Source organism: Branchiostoma lanceolatum, chromosome 10 (genome assembly GCF_035083965.1).
Source record: "Branchiostoma lanceolatum isolate klBraLanc5 chromosome 10, klBraLanc5.hap2, whole genome shotgun sequence".
Lineage (NCBI taxonomy): Eukaryota > Metazoa > Chordata > Leptocardii > Amphioxiformes > Branchiostomatidae > Branchiostoma > Branchiostoma lanceolatum.
The window spans coordinates 16,961,067-16,974,838 of record NC_089731.1 but is presented as its reverse complement, the minus strand read 5'-3'; the positions used below and the strand labels follow the sequence as shown (position 1 = coordinate 16,974,838).

General features: G+C 40.6%; 1 protein-coding gene across 1 annotated transcript; it reads right to left on the bottom strand.

The window, feature by feature from the left end:
• Positions 1-2,532: 2,532 nt before the first annotated feature.
• On the bottom strand, positions 2,533-6,556 carry LOC136444052 (C-type lectin domain family 4 member F-like). Its single transcript, XM_066441507.1, has 4 exons — positions 6,414-6,556; positions 5,488-6,280; positions 4,267-4,668; positions 2,533-4,053 (listed from the first exon to the last, which is right to left on the bottom strand). Exons 1-4 carry the CDS (start codon positions 6,486-6,488, stop codon positions 3,986-3,988), a joined length of 1,338 nt encoding a protein of 445 aa, XP_066297604.1. The 5' UTR covers positions 6,489-6,556; the 3' UTR covers positions 2,533-3,985.
• Between the last annotated feature and the right edge of the window lie 7,216 nt (positions 6,557-13,772).

Sequence of the window (13,772 nt, the reverse complement as noted above, 5' to 3'; positions counted from 1 at the left end):
GGCAAACATCGCTTGTTTTCCAGGCCAGACAAATCATATGCAGACACGTGATCGTTTCCTCTTTTGTTTGTTACATATTGATATACAGGATTGAAAACAACCCTTAAAGATATTCTACTTTTTTCTGACTTTATTCTATACCCTTGAAGAAGCCGACACGGCGAAACCGGTCTGACAGACTAAATAATAGTTCTAAACGGGAACTATGCGGCTCTAGATGTCTTACTGAGGGACGACTGTGGTGTTAAAGATGTCGCTTAGCTGAGGAATTAGTCCAGTCTAGTTATACATCCTACTTTTTGATCATGTTTGGAAAGCTACTATCTTAATTGCATTAATTTATACATGCACACATAGCAGAAAAAATCATTCTTTTCATTCTTCGTCTGATATTTTCCGTGTTCTTTACGAAATAGGTGGCCTTTTTTTGCATCAATGCATATATCTATATATGTTCTACAAATGTAAAATATATCTTGATTTACTTATGTATAAAAGCAGGGGGAATATGGCACAGCACTCACGTAAGGAACTTATTTTCACAGTGTCACATGCAAAGAAAAACAGGAGAGGATATAACAACTCTCTCTCTCTCTCTCTTATATATATATGTATGTGTGTGTGTATGTGTGTGTGTGAGTGTGTGTGTATGTGTGTGTGTGTATATATATGTGCGTGTGTGTGTGTATGTATATATATATATATATGTGTGTGTGTGTGCGTGTGTGTGTATATATGTATATGTGTGTGTGCGTGTGTGTGTGTGTGCGTGTGTGTGTGTGTGTGTGTGTGTGTGTGTGTGTGTGTTTGTGTGTATGTGTGTAACAACACTTTACATGTTGAACCGCACCGGCTCTCCATTGTTGCTTAACAAGTGTATTAATCTAACAATGCTTCACGTCTGGGACTTCAATTTTAGCTATAACACCTAGCTTCAGTGCACTGTGAACAAGTACGACTTACCTTGAGTTGTGGACCAGTTACACATTGCTTCAATGAACAGTGAACCAGTCAGTATTGCCCTGATGAAGATGACAAACAGTCATCGCAACGTCGGCTTGTGTAAATACGTGGTTGCGAATGAAGAATCGCTATTCAGATTTCTGCACCTGCTTGACGGACGGGTGCATCAGTCAAACAGAGCTAGGAGCGCGTTGTGTCTCTGATGTGACTTTGTGTTATAGATTGCAGAATGAAGCGTTTCAGACTTCTATATCTGGATGATAGTTATTTTATTTAGGATCTGCACTCAAGCAGGACCCAAGTACTAAACGCATGATTAGTGATGCAGTATTGTTACAAGTTGCCAGGTGGCGCCATTTACACGAGGCAGCTTTACACATGTCAGAAGGTCAGGGATGACCAGGAGGTTATGAATTCATACATTATTAAACTCCTTAGAGTAGACTCATAGAAACGAATTCATTTATTGCTGTGGGGTATCTAACAGATTTTACTTTATAAGTGTAGAAACGTGTATTATGATATCAACTTTAGAATGCATTATTCCTGATCTTGTCATTTTGATCTAATCCTGTATACCTGTAATGTAAGAAAATTATATCAAAGTATTTTTAGGTTTCTCTTGGTCCGGACATGCTGGTGTTGGTGGCAGATAACTTTTGACGTCAGGAGAAAGTGGGACAGGTTCGGGCCACCTAACTTTTGATTTCGGAACTGCAAGGGTGTTTTTGTCAAAATATTCCAAATAGGATAACTGATGAAAGGAACAACAGATTTCGATCAAGTCAAGCAGAGATATTCATAATTATATATGTATTATGCAAATAAGGAGCTTACTTGCAATTTACTAGGAAACTTTGTAATTCCATAGTTTTTCCATATTAAGTAGACTACACATATAACACATATAAATTCAAGGCAGGTGAAATATAGATAGATACATAACATGCAAGTGAGGAGTTGATTTGCATAATCAATACGAAACTGGCAAAACCGCCTAATTGTAGGAATTGTATGCTTGTGAAATGTATCAGTTAAAGGTGAACACCTTCCTTCCTTCCTTCCTTCCTACCTTCCTAGTTTAGAACTTGTATTAAGTCTGTTCTCAATTAGGGTAACAACTACTACTGCATTGTTGTCAAGAACACCCTTGTTACTTACTAGAGGAGAATAGATTATATCATTGACATCTTTAATATTGAAATTTGGGATATTAATTCTATGAAGCCTTTTTTCATATGGGCTGCCCTGGATTTGATGACATCTGGAATTGTACAAGCTAAACTTTACTACAAGTTATGTGATGCAACAAGACTGTGCAAGCATTTAGTTTAATCTTAAATTGCGAATGCAAAATGCAAGTGCAGAGCAAATATTTATCTATTGCACATGTGTATCATGTGATTGTAAAGCCTGCACCAATTCCGCACACGAAAGCACAAAAACACATGGCACGTCTAATTTCTGTCCAAGAAAGGACATTATTATTATTATCGTTTGTAGGGTACAGAAGTCTCTTAGAATTGATTTTAGAATCATCAATTCAATGAATTCCGCTTGGAAACTACATGTATCAGGGTCAGTTTGTAACTGACTTACCATGCCGTTCGCAAGTGGACTGCTGTTACTCTTCAATACATTTTAGAATATAGAAAAAAACAGATAACGAATTAAAGTGTGGTTGCACATAACATCATTACACCGGTAGAACATTATGTAATAACCAGATTGACCCACTGAACCGAGCCTGGTACGGATACATTGGCTGATGGTGACTTTGCAAGTAATTTTGTCTCTCAAATTGCAAAGAAGGCACCACTATTACAAGTTCTCCATATTCCTAGACCCACAACTGTTAATAGAAAGCTAAGTGAGCCGTGAGTGACCCTTTTACAATTTTCAAGTACAGCACAAAATGCAAAGTTCTCAAGTCTGGCTGGGCAAATCTTCGCTGTAAATGCCCTTAAAGGAGTCCTACACTCCAGAGGGCGGTGTTATTTTCCACTAGATTATGTATCAATAAATATATAATCAGACGACTTTGTACAGAATTCTGCTTGTGGTGAATTGCACAAGGTGTGTTTTTTAAAACAATATCATACTCACTAAACCCGTGCAGACCCTACCCATGCATTCCCTATGCGTAAACGAACATCTTTAATCGTAAATATTTTTTGGCATAAATGAGGGTGGTTAAGCACAATAAGAAGGCCAATTGTTGAGAAGATATAAAAGAACACATAGCAAGACGAGTTTTTCTTAACCCCCCTGACATTCTTTTTGTAAGCTAACTTTTGTCAGGCCTTGTCAGGCACATTGTATGAAGCCATAGGCTGAGGTTATCTAATTCAATTAATTAGAGAATAAAGGGTCACCTGGGGAATTTAGTAGAATACTGTATGCTTTTTGATGCGCACGGAAATAGTGGGTACTTTATCGTATACTGTAAAAAATATCAATTTTTACTTCCTAAAATTATCATCTATCGGAAAATAGCTCCACCCTCTGGACTTTAGGACCCCTTTAATCTGTTTATGGCAAAAAAGCAATGACATTATCAAACCAGAAAACCGGTACTCAATTAGAAAATCTTAATAGAATAAGAAAACTGGTATCCAATGAAAAAACTGGTATGCATTTCTAAAAATGTTTATATAATCGGAGAATTGCTATACAATATAAAAAATGACATTCAATCACTTCTATACAGTCAGAAAAACGGTATACTATCAGAAAACTGCTACACAGTCAAAAAAACAGTATATAATAAGATAAAATGCACAATAAAAAGTATACTTTCAGAATAACATAATACAATAAAAACTGGTACACATTTAGAAAATTGGTATAAGATCAGAAAATTGTACAATCAATAAACTGCCATGCAATCAGCAAAAGGGAAAAATGCAGCTTCATCTGAGTTCTAAACCTATTTTCTAGTAAACAAATTGGTGAATATATTTACAAAAAACGCACTCATTTGGCCCGTTGAAGTCCAGTTTTCACGTTTTACTGGTTAGTTTTACTGCGGATGGTCGGAGAGCCGTTGTATGGCGGCGGCGAGAGCTCCGCCTGCTTGCAATGGACCTCCTGGAGAAAATGAGGAGAATTTAAAAGCAGGAATGAGATGTGGAATGGCGTGTTTATAACAGCAGCAATAATGGTCTAGCGTGCCTAGTGTGGTGGAAATGGTAGGACTATAAAAAGTACCAGGGCAGCATGGCAAATGAAGGGATTTATAACAACAGCAATGATGGTCTAGCGTGCTCAGTGTGGTGGAAATGGTAGGGCTAGAAAAAGTACCTGGGATAGTCTGGCATATGAAGCGATACAGCCAGTCGCATGGTGCGTCGTCCCACTTGTCTTTAAAGGATGGTAGTGGCGAGTAAAGAACGCAATCTTGGTTGCCACGCAGGTTGTCCGGTTGTCCCGGAGCCCAGGAGTTGTACGTCCCAAGCGCAGAAAAATCCGCCCACTGAAAGCTTCCCTCTTCGCGGGAATCGTACAGGCCGAACCAGAAGGGAGAGTCGTCGCTCACAGACCTGTACAGGGAGATCAGGAAGGCGTTGGTCTCAGGGTCTCGGGGCATGGCGAGGGTGCCGCCGTATCCATGACAGGTCACGGCCGCTTCGCCGAAGGTCTTAATTGTGTTGAAGGCCTTGTAGCAGATTCCACGCCTCATTGTGTAACCTTCAGGACAAAATACTGGGAAAATGGTTGGGTCAACAACACACGTAAGGATAGACATTACTGATGTTGAACACTTTCCAGAATTCCATCACTGACGAATCGTTATATCTTCTTCATCGTGTTGTGTAGTTATATTTGATATCAGCGTAACCGATTACTAATACAAGACAGTAAAAGACTATGTGAAAACTTGACACCATGTTTCTGTACACATTTTAAGTACATTGCTGATGAGAGATGCAATTGTATTATAATCAATGCCGCAATATTTACTTTATCCATTAATGCAAATCGTCCTGCAGCCATATGAATTATTGATGAGGTAAATACAAAGACACCATTCTGGAAATACAACTACAAAATTATTTAATGTTTTCTTTATTCAAACACATAAAGGGTCCTAGTTGAGTCCACATTTTCGTGACGCGGCGCGGAAATAAAAAGACTGAACCAGGCGTGGGCTGGCACGGCTCGGAGTTACGGCCGCTGTTGTAAACAAGGTATGCCGGCCGCGCCGCGATCGGGCTCAGACCACGCGCAGTGTTGGCGTTGCGGCCGCACCAAAAATCACCTTAGCGCGACCACATTGGACAGGTGACCGCTATAGACTAATTCTTAATGCTTATGTAAATGGAAGAAATCCAAGGGACCGACAAAAATGACCACTATGGCCAGGCGGCTGCTATGTCCAGGTGACCGCTAATACAGGTTTGACTGTAATATCATGTAAGGAATAATGATAGTCAGTGCCACAAATATTCCTTTTTTATACTGATAACAATGACCCAAAACACCATCTAGAACAGTACATATAACGACCGAAAACCAACTTACATAACATCACACTGTTGTGAAGATGCTGCACCAAGGCGTCAACAGTGGTGGACAGTTGGCGCATGTCGTCTTGGTCGCGCTTCAAGGCGTCAACAGTGGTGGACATGTCGTCTTGGTCGCGCTTCAAGGCGTCAACAGTGGTGGACAGTTGGCGCATGTTGTCTCGGTCGCGCTTCAAGACGTCAACAGTGGTGGACATGTTGTCTCGGTGTCGCTTCAAGGCGTCAACAGTGGTGGACATGTCGTCTTGGTCGCGCTTCAAGGCGTCAACAGTGGTGGACAGTTGGCGCATGTTGTCTCGGTCGCGCTTCAAGGCGTCAACAGTGGTGGACATGTTGTCTCGGTCTCGCTTCAAGGCGTCAACAGCGGTGGACATGTCGTCTTGGTCGCGCTTCAAGGCGTCAACAGTGGTGGACATGTTGTCTCGGTCTCGCTTCAAGGCGTCAACAGCGGTGGAGATGTCGTCTTGGTCGCGCTTCAAGGCGTCAACAGTGGTGGACAGTTGGCGCATGTCGTCTTGATCGCGCTTCAAGGCGTCAACAGTGGCGGACATGTTATCTTGATCGCGCTTCAAGGCGTCAACAGTGGTGGACATGTTGTCTCGGTCGCGCTTCAAGGCGTCAACAGTGGTGGACAGTTGGAGCATGTCATCTTGGTCGCGCTTCAAGGCGTCAACAGTGGTGGACAGTTGGCGCATGTCTTGTCGGTCACGCTTCAAGTCGTCAACAGTGGAGGACATGTCGTCTCGGTCGCGCTTCAAGGCGTCAACAGTGGTCGACAGTCGGGATATTTCCTAAAGACAAACGTCCGATTGTTAGGGAAAAAAGAGAGAAACAGCAGCAAGTTTGACCTCGACAGTGACTTAAAATGACGGTTTCAGGAAAAGAAAAGTTTCAAAACAGGATCTGAGATAGAAGATTGTTTACGTCTTTCATGGTGAACGTCAGAGGGGCGAGTCCCACGGCGACCAGACTTATCAGCACCGCTATGCCGGGGGCCATGCAGCTGCGGTGGGAGCGGATAAAGCTACAGAGAGCGTGACGGCCGCTTGCTTCACCCGCATACGTGCGGTCTGTGTGAAAACAAGACATATCAAAATAGGAATTGCTATTTGAAAAAGCTAGAAACGTGACCATTAAATCATGAGGACGAGGAAATGGTGAAAGAAGCTAGTTACCCTCACCAAGAAGGTTATATTTTACCTAGCGTGATCTGTGTGTCTGTTAGTGAACACGATAAGTCGAGAATGCCTAGATGGATCGTCTTCATATCTGGTATGTCTGTTGGTCTGTATTGAATCTCACAATGATTAGATTTAGGCCACCTGATTTGCACAATGATGAGAAAAAGTTAAAAAATCTGCTATATTGCATGATAAAGACTCCCATACAGTCGGTACCACCTAACACGCGTCAGTTGCCAAGCTGGGGCAAATATTCACCAGGGGCCCATAGCTGGTGGTGTGGTCACAACACAAACAGATATAACGTTACAACACACCTGTACACAATTTGTTTTTGATATGTAGATAGCTTATTAAGCGATGCTTGATATTATGAAACGGTAATTTGAATAATTAATTGAGATATTTTATAGCCCCACTCATTTCAATCATAAGACTGTTCGAAAATGTAATATATGTAACTGGCAAATTGAGGGACATTGATAGATAAAAGTTATGCAAGTGAAGACCTAATTACATGATTAATGAGAAAATACTATAATTCCATATTGTCAAATAACTGGAATTTTATACTTGTGGCATTTGGAAGGTGTTTAGGTGAACATTGTTGAATATGAATTATGCGAATGAGGGCCTAATTTGCATAATTGATCAGAAATGCTAGCATAGCCTTCTTTGTTAAGATAGCAGTGTCATACTTGCGACAACTTCTGCTAATTGAGTGGAGAAGATGATCAACTGATACAATTTATGCAAATGATGACCTTATTTGCGTGATTAATTAGAAATGCTCATAATACATCAGTCGAAAATGTTATAATCATTTGGTGACCTCTAGTTTGTAATTGACTTTAAGTCTGCTCAGTGGGCTCACTAGGAACATGATAATGCATGGACAGATCGGCACAGTTACAATAGGTTGAGTTCAAGTGCAGTTTTAAATGTAGTTTTATTACCTGTGCCAATAAGGTTATGTTTTCGGTAGCTTTTGTATACATGTGTGTTTGTATGTATGTATGTGTTTATGTATGTCTGTATGCTTGTGTGTATGTGTGCGTGTGTGTTTGCGTGTATGTATGTATGTATGTGTGTATATCTAATGTGTATGTGTTGCTTTGTGTGTTTGCTTGTGTATGTATGTGTGTATGTGTTGGTTTGTGTGTGAATGTGTGCATGTTTGTATGTCTGCGTGTATGTGCGTACAAGTATGTGTGTATGTATGTGTGTGTGTGTGTGTGTGTGTGTGTGTGCGTGCTTGCGTGCGTTCGTGCGTGAATAGCATACTAGTTACTCGAGAGGGCCTGGATGGATTATATTGATAGTTGTTGAGTTTTTGGCTACTCTGTGAAGTTTGATTCACAATAAAGTGTGTATGGGGTCCGAAGGTTGGGTATAATGTAAGGTTTCGTCTATATTACTAGTAATTTGACTAGTTGTGCTAACAACCAGAATGAACAGTATAAGTTATAACCGGTTTATACACTTATCCAAAGGAAACAAAATAGTAATTTCCTCATTTAGTAAGTTAGATGTCAAGTTTGAGAGTCTTACTTTCTCTGAACTGGAAGGACATCAAACCCATGCACAGACGCCAGAAGGCCTTACTAACACATAAACCCCACAATTATTACCAGCTAACATGAGACAAATGTGTACGTACTAATGTCTACGTGTAGGGACAGGGCAGTGAGAAGAACACGGTAAAGCGAGGCTAACCTACTGTATTTACCAATGGTTTGAAGGTAAAACCCCTACTCAGGCACAGTGACATCGAATGGTTTAACACTAAACTCTAATGTTTGTTGAAATCTAATGATGGCGTCGATGGATTGCTTAAAAAATCAGTTTTGTTCGTATATTGCAGTAGAGTTGGTATTCAACCGTCAACAAGGTCTAAAATAGCCTTCTCTTTTAATATATGCACAAGACGACAGGAGAGTTTTCTGGTTCGGCTAATAATCTTTTTTCTGAATCCAAGAACGTTATCCACGAATAATATTGGTAAATTGACCTTGAATCTAGACTAGACAGAAGTTGCATTATACAGCATCAATATTCTGGTAACACCCCTAGTACCCTTCAGATTAATTACAGCCAGGTGTAACATGTTATACATTTGTATCACGAACAAACATTGCGCAAACTTCAACTTGGTGGCTCTTAAGAAACCTTGGGTTGAGCTTGAAAATATGCAATGTGTTTCTCGATACTTGTTCGTCAACGTTTAGCCTTTAATAGTAACTGTATTTTCTATTTGCTTTGGGTAAAAAAATGACTTTGATCTTTGTCTATCATCCCATTGAAACTCATACTGAAGACTTGAAATAAAGGCCCTCACAAATGTTGGCATCTCTCAGGAATTCTGTTTGTAGCATGTTTGTGTGTGATTATCGCACGAATGCCCTCATTTTGTCATCTTAAATATCTGCAAGGTTTTACCTGCTCTGGAGACGTACAGAGTGTTGGGTATGTTCGCAGCGGCGTCTGCTATTGACCGCCAATCAGTCTGCGGCTGCTGCATTGGCGTGGTGCCTGGTGGAAAATCACAAAATCAAACTATGGTGCCGATGGTATGCACTTAGGAGAACAACAGTCCCTAAAAGATTCATGAAAAAAAAGGAACAAAGTGTTACCTCCACTGGAGCCGTACATAGGGTTGGGTACATTCGCAGCGGCATCGGCACGTGCCTGGAAATCAGTCTGCGGCTGCTGCATGGGTGTGGTGCCTGGACGAAAATTACAAAATTAAAATGGCGACGACGGTATGCATTTAAGAGAACAACAGTCTATGAAAGATTTTAACCAAAATGCAATATTTCATTGCAAATATATATATTCTTCGACAAGGATAGTGTTAATAGTATTCTCTAAGCTTACAGACAAAGAACTTGAAGACTATTCTTCTTTTAACTACCAAAAACCCTCAAATTATAGAAAACTTGGGACATTACGTCTTCTATTGCTTACATAAGAGAAGTCAAACCCTTCACTAGTTAAAGACAATTACGTTTGTATTATCTAATCTAGTCGCTTTTACACCTATTTTATACCCTGTCTTTTTATGTATCTTATTTGCAATTAGCCTACGGGCAGGAATTGGCTATAAAGTTCATAGAAATACCCAAAAAAACGCGTTTGAGCTAAATTGACACCTTTTTCCTGTAATTGTACATCGCACTATAAAAAAAGTATTCTTCTGACCCGAGTTTTTGTCTTAAAGTAATCCAATAATGACTGATGATGGCGTCACAGTAAACATAGCGACCAGTTCGGAAACTAGCATCTAAGTTTATGGAAAGCATCTTTAATTTTCGAGGAGAAAGCAGTGCTGAACCATCGTGTTTATCTGAAATTTTGTGATATAACAATATTTTCTTTCGCGGCTTTTCAAAGGTACGTTTCGTCTCTTGCAGCGATGCTGGGTTACAAACTGGTCATGTTTTAATTCAAGCAAACGCAAAAAACTCTTCTCCACAAATGTATCGGGTTATTTTACAACCGCCCCTCCCCCAAATACGGGGCTTCTCTTCACAATCCGAAATGGCGGTGCCGCCCCACATTATACCGTGCCCCAAGCGGGGTTCACACTTGGATATAAGGCGAGGCAGCGGATCACTTACCACTTAACTTGCCCAACACCCAGCCCCCCCCCCCCCGACTAAAATAAGACCGTCATACAAAATTCGTCTTCTAAGCTTCATACCCGGCCCGATACTACTCGAAAAATACTTTTACACCAACTAAGCAAGGTGCTTGGTAATTTTAAATCTTATATTCATCATTGCATAGATGTTTTGTCTGCTGACATGTCCAGTAATAGAGAGAAGATATTTTCACAAACATATTTACCTGTGTCACCAGTCTGGGACTGCTGATGCCCTCCCGGCATGGTGCGACTTGTCAGGTTTCTGGACAGCCAAAAATACACGCCCTACACCAGGCGGGGTCCGGAAAACAATGCCGTACAGAACAAAATATATTCAAGAACAAAAGATGAAAGAAAACCATAGCGATCGGATAGCAAACATGGCTCGTTTTCCAGTCGAGACAAATTATATGTAGACACGTGATCGTTTCCTTTTTGTTTATTACATATTGATAGAGAGGATTGAAAACAACCTTTAAAGACATTCTACTTTTTTTCTGTCTTTATTCTATACACTTGAAGAAGCTGACACGGCGAAACCGGTCTGACAGACTAAATAAAAGTTCTAAACGGGGACCATGCGGCTCCAGATGTCTTAGTAAGGGACGACTGCGGTGCGATAGATGTCGGTTAGCTGAGGAATGAATCCAGTCTACTTATACATCCTACTTTTTGAACATGTTTGCAAAGCTACTATCTTTATTGTATTGATTTATACATGCACCCATAGCAGAAAAAAATCATTCTTTTCATCTGATATTTTCTGTATGTGTGTGTGCGTTAGTGTGTGTGTGAGAGAGAGTGTGTGTGTATGTGTATGTGTGTGTGTGTGTATGTGTGTGTGTGTGTGTGTATGTGAGAGTGTGTGTGTGTATGTGTGTGTGTCTGTATGTGTGTGTGTGTATATATATATATATATGTGTGTGTGTGTGTGTGTGTGTGTGTGTGTGTGTGTGTGTGTGTGTGTGTGTGTGTGTGTAACAACACTTTACATGTTGAACCGCACCGGCTCTCCATTGTTGCTTAACATATGTATTAATTTAACAATACTTCGCGTTTGGGACTTCATTTGTAGCAGTAACTCCTATAGCTTCAGTGCACTGTGAACAAGTACGACCTATCTTGAGTTGTGAACCAGTTACACATTGCTTCAATGAACAGTGAACCAGTCAGTATTGCCCTAATGGAGATGACAAACAGTCATCGAAACGTCGGCTTGTGTAAATACTTGGTTGCTAATTAAGAATCGCCATTCAGACTTCTACATCTGCTTAATGGACGGGTGCAACAGTCAAACAGAGCTAAGAGCGCGTTGTGTCTCCGATATGACTTTGTGTTATAGATTGCAGAATGAGACGTCATTGAACCAGAAAACTGGTATTCAATCAGAAAATTGGTATAGAATCAGAACACTGGTTATAATCGGAAAACTGCAATACAAAAAAATGATATTCAATCAGATAACTACTATACAGTTAGAAAGCTGGTATACAATCATAAAACTGCTTTACAGTCAGATAACCGGCATATAATCATACAAATGGTATACAAAAAAGTATACATTTATAATTTTTGACACAATTAAAAAAACGGGTGCACATTTAGAAAACTGGTATAACATCAGATAAGTTCTATACAACCAGCCGCAGCTTCATCACCTAATCTACAACTAAACAAATTGCTAATATAAACAAAAGCAGCATGCTGATTTGATCTCTTAAAAGGCAGAACTTAATTTCGTAAAGCATACTGCCTACCTTCCTAATCCTCTTCGCTCCCAGTGGAGCATAAGGCGCCAACGAACTCTCTCCAGCCCTTCCTGTCTTGGGCCATCCATCTGACTTCGTGCCATGTCTTCCTCGCATCCTTCATCTCTCCCTCTACAGTTCTCCTCCAGGTCCCAAGAGGCCTGCCTCTCTTTCGTTTCCCTTGAGGGTTCCATTTGAGGGTGACATGAGTCTAACCAGCTCATTTCACTTACACCCAGGATGTTTAAGCTGTATCTTTCCATCTCTTTAACGACTTGTAGTGTTTTGCTGTCTCAAACATAGTGCGCACATTCCAAGCTGCGACTCTTAATTCTTGTTTGGGTGTTGCCAAAGACTCCCTCAGAATGGAAACTTCCTCGCGGCTTCCATCTCCACTCGTCATGTGAGGTGTTGGTACTACCTCAGTCCTCAGCTCCACGCCGGAAAAAGGTTGACTTTCTGAGTTTGTCGGCGTATCGGTAGCAAGAAATTTTGACCCAGCGCACAACCCTCTCACTTTTGCATCCGGGCTTGGTACCGGCCAGGGCGGAGTTTGATCCTCCATTAAGCGACTATCAAATTTCCACCCCCTCATTCGAGGTTACAGAGTAGGGACGGTACACCTACCCATGGACTGGGAAATTGGTACATTGGGGCTCTCACACAGCGTCAAGGTAGGAGGATCGGGAACCGATATTCGGGCTTCCCATTATAGACCAATTGCACCGGTACCTACCAAGTACCCTATCGTTTGAATGTAAAGTTTGAAAATTACGGTAAAGAGATTGATTTTTAGACCTGTGCTATTGGTCTATAATGCTTTGAGTATGGGGTGGGGGCGATAACTCCGTAACTATGAATGAGATAATAACGGGGTCTTTATTCCTCCAATACCTACCAAGTGCCCTATCGTTTGAATGTAAAGTTTGAAAATTCCGGTAAAGAGATTGATTTTTAGACCTGTGCTATTGGTCTATAATGCTTTGAGCATGGGGTGGGGGGCAAAACTTTGTTCAGCTATAACTCCGTAACCATGACTGAGAAAATAAAACGGTTTCATTCCTCCAATACCTACCAAGTACCTTATCGTTTGAATGTAAAGTTTTAAAATTCCGGTAAAGAGATTGATTTTTAGACCTGTGCAATTAGTCTATAATGCTTTAAGTATAGGGTGGGGGGCGAAACTTTGTTCAGCTATAACTCCGTAACCATGACTGAGAAAATAAAGCGGTTTCATTACTCCAATACCTACCAAGTACCTTATCGTTTGAATGTAAAGTTTTAAAATTCCGGTAAAGAGATTGATTTTTATACCTGTGCAATTGGTCTATAATGCTTTAAGTATGGGGTGGGGGGGGCGAAACTTTGTTCAGCTATAACTCCGTAACCATGACTGAGAAAATAAAGCGGTTTCATCCCTCCAATACCTGCCAAGTGCCCTATAGTTTGAATGTAAAGTTTTAAAATTCCGATAAAGAGATTGATTTTTAGACCTGTGCCATTGGTCTATAATGCTTTGAGTATGGGGTGGGGGCGATAACTCCGTAACTATGAATGAGATAATAACGAGGTCTTTATTCCTCCAATACCTACCAAGTGCCCTATCGTTTGAATGTAAAGTTTGAAAATTCCGGTAAAGAGATTGATTTTTAGACCTGTGCAATTGATCTACAATTTTTTTAAGTATGGGGTGGGGGGCGAAACTTTG